General features: G+C 31.3%; 1 protein-coding gene across 1 annotated transcript in view; it reads left to right on the top strand.

Moving 5' to 3' along the window:
- The window catches only part of LOC145335189 (uncharacterized), a 15130-nt gene extending 6148 nt beyond the window's left edge, over positions 1 to 8982 (top strand). The window contains exons 12-23 of the mRNA XM_080180920.1: positions 756 to 827; positions 1517 to 1612; positions 1957 to 2032; positions 2631 to 2860; positions 3158 to 3275; positions 3512 to 3612; positions 4099 to 4164; positions 4955 to 5164; positions 5635 to 5724; positions 6767 to 6877; positions 7102 to 7171; positions 7575 to 8982. Of these exons, the coding sequence (XP_080037046.1) occupies positions 756 to 827; positions 1517 to 1612; positions 1957 to 2032; positions 2631 to 2860; positions 3158 to 3275; positions 3512 to 3612; positions 4099 to 4164; positions 4955 to 5164; positions 5635 to 5724; positions 6767 to 6877; positions 7102 to 7171; positions 7575 to 7705 (1371 nt within the window). The 3' untranslated portion in view covers positions 7706 to 8982. The remainder of the gene's footprint in view (positions 1 to 755; positions 828 to 1516; positions 1613 to 1956; positions 2033 to 2630; positions 2861 to 3157; positions 3276 to 3511; positions 3613 to 4098; positions 4165 to 4954; positions 5165 to 5634; positions 5725 to 6766; positions 6878 to 7101; positions 7172 to 7574) is intronic.
- The last annotated feature ends 153 nt before the right edge of the window (positions 8983 to 9135 follow it).

Here is a 9135-nt window from a genome sequence, read left to right as displayed (position 1 = left end):
AAAGAAAAGTTGAAGAAAAAAAATTCTTTGGGGGGGGGATTTTTTTTATTTTAATTTTAGTTTTAAAAAGAAATATTTTTTTTTTTGGGGGGGGGGGTTGGGGGTGTCCCACCCCCAAAGAAAATAGTTATAAACCTTTCCGATCGGTTAAGCGGTTAGCGAGATCCTTGCTACAAACAAACAGACAGACAAACAAACATCGTTCTACTTTGTATTATAGATAAACCCTACAGGTTGGTCAAAACCTAATAAGAAATTACCCAATTAATTATCAATTAATGAAAACTATTCATGTCTCTAGACCTAGTCTTTGTGTTTTTATAACTCAATCATTAAAGCATCAAAAAGACATATCCATCAATACAATGCGACATGACTCTGTCTTTTAAAGAAAACAACAACCCATCTTAAATACTTAAAATCTTGTAGATAGACCTCAAAATGATCAGAGTTTTTGATGGGGCATGTCAAGATCTTTCTATAGATACATTTACCAGGTCTCTAACACATTCCGAGCCAATTTGAAATAAAAAAGACAGACCTGTCAAATATCGAGACATGACACAGCCGCCATGTCTCAATGTTTGATGTGTCTGTCTTTTCAATGCTAAATTGGCATGGATTGAGTTAGAAACCTGGTTAAGGTGTCTATAGAAAGGCCTTGACTTATCTGCAATAGACAATAACCATGCCGAGCTGCCTTTAACTTGTGTTCAAGCTTTTTACTGTTAATACAAATGAAATATTATTTAAAGGAGTTAAAAAGTGCCCGAGCAGCTTTAGAAGAGGAAAGAAAACTAAGAAAAGTACAAACTGATACTATTCGGGTAAGAATATTTTTTATAGTATGGCTTCGAAACCTATTAATATTCGTTGGATTAGAACTGGTTCTCAGCCATACTTAAAAATAATGTATGGGATCGTATTACAATGCAATATTCCACGATTCATATCGAAACCTATTAATATTCGTTGGATTAGAACTGGTTCACAGCCATACTTAAAAATCATGTATAGGATTGTATTACAATGCAAATTCCACGATTCAAAAATTAAAATTAGAATTTATTACCAGTTTGGTAGCCCGAGCCTTCGGCTGACAAAACTTTTTTCTTTTTAACATCCGCGAAAAGCTGTCTATGATACGATACGATAAATAAGTATTAAAAATCATTAGTAAATTTAAATAAAGTTGGGTTAAAAAAAATCAAATATTGTTTTACAATCCTAGGTTGTTAAGCAAATTTTTATGTTTTTTAAACTCACAAAATCAAACTGATTAAAATCTGTAAATAAAAATGTCTTAACACTTTTTTTAATATATTTTTTTTGTTCATATATGTATTTTTGTAGTCAAACATGTCATTAGAATTTGATATTGTTGTTATATCAATAATGTGTCAGCAATGAACACTTAAATAAAGCCATACAGTTCTATATTAATGAAAGTCAATTTTAAGTATGACGGATTATTTTGTATGATTAACCAAACCATCTAGGGTTATACATATTTCAGGTATTATGGAGGGAGGTCCAGACTTTGCAGGATGGTCAAGACCCGCAGAACAACATCTATCAAGATTCTGTTGATTCATTTGTCCACACAAAAAAGGAATTTATATACTTTATGTTATTTTTTTTGGTGTATTTTCCCCTAGCCTAGGAACAAAGAAGGGGGAAACCTGTATTACTTCCAACTCGTCTGCAATTTTCAAACAGTTGCATTTAATTGACACTACAAAACTGTTTTGGTAGCAGTAATTAAAAAAAAAGATTTATTTGGCAAAAAGTAAAGAAAAATAATTTATCTTTAGTTTACACTTTTACTGCTCTATAGTCAATGAATTACAAAATTGATAATTTTTATGGAGCTTTTTCATTGATGTCAAACATATTTACCCTGTCCCAGAAATAACCCAATGTCGGTCCACCAATAAGTATAATAATGTGAATTAGAAGTCGTACAAAAGTACGGGAAAGATACCAAATGGAGGTCTTTGGATTGAGGACAGTGATAGTCACAGTAGTAGAGGTGAGAAATCTGTTTAAAATGATTTTAATCTACAGTGAGAGTAATTTTTTTATGATTTGGATGTCTTATCCATTAGGGACTCTAGATTTAAGGTTCAACTTTGAGTCTTACAAAAAAGTTTAAGCTTAAATTTGGCTTTCTACAAAATGTTTATCAAAAAGAAAATGGAAAAGAATCAAACCTATTATGTTAAAATTATCTAATCCCTAAAATAAAGTAACAGGTTATTGTCTTTGTGTGTGTGTACCAAAGGACCTCGCAAACCTCTAAACTGATATGGTGTTCCTTTACATGGTAGCTTCTACTAGGACCTGGTAAGGTTTATAACTATTTTGAAGGAGGGTACCACCACCATCCCATGAGAAATCACACCTTAATCCCCCCAAAAATTTTTTATATACTTTTTCTTTAAAATCCCTGTAATTGAAAGAGGGGGTTTGACTTTCCCCCAAACCAAAGGTATACATATGCCTCTAGGGGCGTAGCCGCTGCTAGTCATTGATAAAACCTTATTTCTGAAAATATTTAGAAAATGCAAAATATATTTTTAGAAACATTAATAAAGCTCATCTAATTAAATTAACATTTCAATCTCTAGGTGAGGAAATCCATATGGATGACATGTCCGGAAGTTCTCACAGTACGGGAACAACCAATGACAGAGGCCTTCCCAATCATCCAGCCAATCACAGACGAGTCCTACCAAGTCTTCCAACCGATGAGAGGCCAATGAAGAATTATCCAGCCAATGAGAGGAGTATGCATCATGGAGCGTCGGCCAATGAACGGTCGATGGCTCATCTGTCTAGAACATGTGCCAATCTTCAGGTAAACATTAATAAAACTGGTTCCTCCTGCCTTTTGAACAAAGGCATGTGTACTGATACTCGTAGAGTTTTGACATGTTTCACTAATTGATTTCTATGGCGCCTAACGACCTATTAAATTTATCTCTTTTTTCTTTGAAATTAGCTCATTTTCGCTGTTTTTCATCAGATTTCCAAGTTTTTGGTGGGATTAAAGTAAAAGATGGTAATTTCAGATTTACTCTGATCATTTTACGTTTAGGGATAATAAATATGTTTAGTCTTTAATCACTGATCCTAAACATAATTAATAATTTAGAACCAAGTAGAAAATCTTCATGCTAGCCTGGCGACGGTTGTCAGATATATGACGGAGTCCCAAAGTTCAAGGGTCAGACATTTGTCCACAAGTTCTACCTCTTCCCCTCCAAATTCAGGTAAAGAGACCACTTTCATATTCAAGCAAAAATCTATATATATCTATTATATATATCTATAAAAATATTAACATTTTCTACTTTTTCGAATCTTTAACAATTGACCCATTTATTTCTATCTATAACTTTAGCATTCGTAAATTTTGCAATTGCTAAATTACTGGTTGGACATAATTGTCCTTGTTAAAAGTAAATTTAGTTAGAATTTATGATTTTTTTAAAATTTAATATTTTAGGTCATCCTGGATTACCCAACTCTATGACAATGTCAATGCCACCATCATTACTCCTTCCAAATCCTGTTACTATCAGCAGATCTTGTGATAGTTTAGCTCAGGTGGGTGTTATTATTGTTTCTTTGACTTCAACATAGCATTTGACAGTGTATTAACCACATGTATTTGTAGAGCATTTAAAAGATCACAGGCTTTTTACAGATGGATCGAAAATATTTAGGTTTACGTTTTTATAACAGTATTACAAAACAACAATAGATAAACATTTTATATTTGTTTTATTTATAATACTTACCTAAAAAGGAACAATCAATTCGGACCAGCATTTCCCAAGTTAATTCAGACTAAAAAACTTAATACTTCATATAATAGCCTGGCCACATATTCAATTATTGTTAGTTTGACTTCTGCAAAATACTTAATATTTTATCCAAATAATCTGTTTGGGCCTTTTAGCTTTATCAAACTATGTTATCATGAGTAGAAAATAATTATTACTCTTCCAAGACACACATTCATTTTTTGAATTGTGGGAAGAATATTTTATCTTTCTTAGGACCAAAATTTTATAATTTTGTTTATTTCAGACTGACATAATAGCCGTACAAACTCCCCAGAACGAACAATTTCCATTTCTACCTCATCAAAGACAGGTATATAGGGATTGATCTAAAAGCTGGAGAATAGTTATTTATCGCAACGCATCATGGGCATCTTTCCGTGGATATTAAAATGAATAAATTATATGACTAACCGACGAGGGGTTAAAGGCCCGGGCTAACAAAGTTAGTATTAATTTTAATTTTTTTGAGTATTTTCGGAAAATTGTCTGCAATACTATGCATGATTTTTCATTGTTGCTGATAACTGGTTCTAATCCAGGGGATATTAAATACAATAACGATTTTTATACATGAAAAGAAAAATTTAAAAACATTGTATAAGAAAACAATGCAAACTGTTATAGATCCGTAGATACTAAAATATACCTAACAATTGAAGCAGTAATATAATAATAAAAGTATTAGTTGTAAAGTAAGAAATGTAATCATCAATATAATACATTAATACATTAATCAGTATATCATATGACATACAAACAAAATAGCATTAAAATGTCAATTATTTGGAAACATCATCTTAACAATCAACATTGGATAAATTAGTGAGGTTCAGGGTCACTTATGGAGATGCTTCGCATCGGAAATAAAGATTTGGATTACTTTAACTGTAGAAACAGTGGCCATTAAAAATGACGTCATACAATGCAAATGACCAATGAAAGGCCGGTATACAATTTACCATTGGCCAATTACAATGTAAACTGACCTGTCATTGGTCATTTGTATTGTATGACGTCGGTTTTATTGGACAATATACGCTGTTTCTTAAAGGTAGCAAATTTAGCAAAACTTTTTGGTTATATTCATTATTTTTTTGTAGGCCATGACTGACGTGGATACTAGCGACAGTGACCACACAAGAATGGAACTGTCATGTCCGCCTGCCCACCCGACCTCCTTGCGGCCACGATCACCACGCCCCATCAGCCTGCCGGGTGTGGGCAGCGGGGGCCCTGGAGGCGGGGGTGGCAAGGCACCCCTGAAAAGAGGCATTCCTCCTGGAATGAGTATACCTGGCATGAAAACCGAGGTAAAAATTACAATTGTTGGGAAGAAAAAAACATTAATTCTTAGATTAAATTTTAGATTTAAAAAAATTTGTTCGGACGAGGTGTTAATGTTACTCATACTTAGCAAATGATATAGTATAAAACTAAGAATGTCCCATAAGCAATACGTATGAACCAAATTCAGTACTAGGACCTTTGTCATCTTCCTTAATCACCTAGCTTAGTCTGTATTTTTCTAACTTCAGAATAAAAGTTTGAAAATCAACTTGTGAATAAGAAAAGTCAAAACTTAAAAACATAATTTCTTTATGGAAATTATAGTTAAAACGACGACAATTAGTTTTCTTTTTTTTGGAAGCTCCCTTATTGGGTTAATAGATATTTTAAACCTTTAGCCATTTGTTATAACCCTTTTATTTGTAATTTTGGTAAAAGTCTATAACATAAATGTCGAGAAAAAAGTTGTGTAAATGAAAGTATTTTGTCTTAGGCTCAGAAGCCAAGTCCTGTAGCTCCAAAATGTGTGAAATCATTTGCCAAGGATTTTGTTCATGGCCTCTTGAGTTTAACTAAACAAGAAGTAAGCATAAAAAAAACAATTGTACTGGTCACTTCATGTTAAAATACATAATTGTTCATTGTCTTTTGATGTTAGCTTTAAATTGTTAATTGGTAAAATAAGATAAAAGTATGATAAAATGTTAACAAACACTTGAATACAACAAAAATTTGGTTCACAGTACAAACTCTTTAAATAAGTAATGAAAATTTTGAAATTGTAAATTTTGTTAATTGACAAAATAAGATAAAAGTATGATAAAATGTTCACAAACATTTGAATTAAAAAATTTGGTTCACAATATGTAAAAGTCAACTTTGTTTTCTGGCCCTTTTTTTAAACAATAAAAAATTACATTGGTTACTTTATGTTTAGATAAAACTTTTGATTTTGGGTTAAAATTGAAAATTATGTTCATTGCCTCTTTACTTCAACATTCCAAAAAATAGAAGCATAATAAAATGTTCACAAACAATTAAATATTATGAAAATTGTTTTACAAACTCTTAATTTCAACATTTAAAAAGAATAAAATCACAATAATATGTTTAACAAACATACAAAAATTATTGTTGGCTCAAAAAATTATTAAGCAAGACAATTTTACCTCTAGGACAGAATACGCACATTTTAGTTAGTTCTAAAGTTGACCATTTTTTTGTTAAAAATAATTTTATCTTTTATGTTATTTGTTTACCAGCATGTTAAGTGTTTAAGCACCTAGATTAAAGATTACATTGCACATTGTTTCACAAATTATATATCACACACGATTTCTGTTTTTAGTTTTCTGTGTTTTTCTAGATTATTAAATGTTTTTACAATAAGAAAGTATTGATTTTAGGAATGATTTTTGGTATAACCAAAAAACAATAATTCCCCTTTCCCAGCCAATCTCTTTGCAAAACTTCTTTTTTAAATGCTCTTCGTTTTTACAAAAATATACCTTAAAATTATTTCTATGCTTTTTCAAGAAAGAAAAAAGCTTTTCTGTTTGATGTTTGTAGTTGATGTAATAAACTTATTTGAAAAAGTGAAAATTCTAAATTTTCGTCATTTTCAGCTGATCCAAGATGGCGGCGGTGAGTCACGTGAGCGTTTGGCAGGCACTGACACAGACACGTCACAATCACTGGATACAAGCACTCCAGCTGTTGAAACTACTTTATTACAGGTATAAATCATTCACAATAGTAGTTTTAAGAGTGGAATTTTCCTTATACAGGCACGTCACCCCTTCCCCCCCTTAAAAAAAATTCTACCATGTCACCTTATTTTGGAAGAATCTTGGGAATTGAATTGATTTTTATATTAATAATGCTAAACTAAAATAACAAAGAGTTTTTCTGACTACCATTAATTTGGAGGTAATTACTGTTTTGATAGATTTTATTGCAGGATTCGCTGGCAACCCTGAATATATCGAGTTGTGGTCAGCGGGACACAGAAAATACTTCTATAGACTCTGGTAAGTATCTGTTTAGTTTACAAGAAATAATAAGCAAGATGTAAGAGGAAGAATTTAAGCTCTTAATTATGGAGATTTCTGTACTAATTGCCTTAGTTTTTGATACAAGTGCAACCCATCAAAGTAGCGGGTTTCGTCGTATTTTCACAGGTTTTGGTAGGTTTATTTGGTTAGGTAAGGTAAATGACTGGTTAGGAAATTGCTCCCGCAGGGTAAAAGGCCCCCCCCCCCTGGGGCTAGAAATAGGAGAAAAGCTCATGTGAAAATACGATGAAACCCGCTAATTCGTTTTCTTTCCATGATCCAAATTCTTTGATTGATTGCATAAGCTGTGTCTGTAAGTTCTAAGTTTGCTTTGCATGACTCGCTGTTGTGTACAAGAAATAATAATGATATAATGCAGGTGGCGAAGATGGTACAGGTGTCCGAGACAATACAACAGCAGCAGATACTTCAGGCCAGGTAGAGGAACGGCCAACTGTCATCTCCCCGCCCATGGATTCTGATTCTCTGGAGAAAAGCCCGGTCTTGTGATTTTATCAAAATAATATTCATTTATACTTAAAATGGGATGCCATCATGCAGGAAGGGGACAATGGGAGTTAAATTAATCTTTACACTTAGAAATTTGGAGGAAGATTAATTTTTGTCAATTGTCCTATTTCTGTTTACGTCATACAACATCAAAATTGTTCAAAAACTTTTTAAAAAAAGGAAAGAGTCTATAAATAAATGAAACAATAAGAAGTAGAAATATTTCTTCCAAAATCATTCCTATGTTTAAAATTTTTTTCTATTGATATTTGTTTTAAATTCTTTATAATTTAGTTGTGTTTATTTGAAAATGTTTAAAATTGATGTTATTCTTTATCTTCATTAAGTATTATATACTTAGTTCAATGAAGCCTTTTTTTTAGTTTGAAAAAAATATCTTTTCTACTGTTTAGGGACATACATTTTGGAATAGAAAAATTAATTTGCCTCCAGCGTTTTTGTTCATATTTTTTTAATAGCTCATTGTAAATAATACATCAAAGAATGCTGATATTTTTAATTGGCAGATAAAATGGAGGCTGTTTTTCTGCTCAAACATACCCCTTTTTAAAATTTCAAAATCTTTATTAGAATATCTTTTTGAACTAATTTGTTAAATAATAGTGTATATTGATTTTTATGTTTATAAGAAGCTCTACAAATGAAAATGTGCTCTAAAAATAGAAACTTTTTCTCAAAGAATATAATAAGCACAAATTATATTTTCAAGCCTGTAAATAATATACATAAAAATGCCTGATAAAGTCGAAAATTTTAAGGATTCTTTAATCATCCTCAAATCTTTTAATAAATAACCTAAAATAGTCACTACACAATAGAACAAAGGGATTGCACGGTTAAAGAAAACGCACTTATATATAGGTCTTTGCATGAGATGTTAGCTTCTTTGGGTTATTGACTATTTCAGATTAGTTATTAAAGATGCAGCTTATAAAGCCTAATACAAAATGATGTCATACATTACAAATGAACATTCGATTGGCCATTATACATTGTAATTGACCAATGTTAAATATACATATATCGGCCGATCATTGGTCATTTGTATTGCATGACGTCATTCTTTATTAGGCACTATAAGCTGCTTCCTGATCAAAATCTATTTTAAACAGAAGATATCATGCGATTCTTGGTATTTCTAATAATCCATCTACAATACCTATTATAATTGTTATTGCCTTGTATTTGTAATTATTGTAATATTATTATTATTTATATGTATAATATTGTAGTCATAAATAAATGCATAAATAAAATTTGTCTTCAAAGCATAGCTACTGTTTACATAAGATATTATTGTCAGTCGTTTGTCCAAAGATAAAAAATTTCAAAGTTGTCTGTCTTTGTAATGTAATTTTATCGGATATAGTTTTTTTGTAACTTAGGGGCTCTGTATTGTTAGGAGGAAG

The sequence above is a fragment of the Acartia tonsa genome, chromosome 13 (assembly GCF_053477335.1).
Source record: "Acartia tonsa isolate MP-2025a chromosome 13, ASM5347733v1, whole genome shotgun sequence".
NCBI classification, from domain to species: Eukaryota; Metazoa; Arthropoda; class Copepoda; order Calanoida; family Acartiidae; genus Acartia; species Acartia tonsa.
This window is presented reverse-complemented; position numbering and strand designations above follow the sequence as displayed.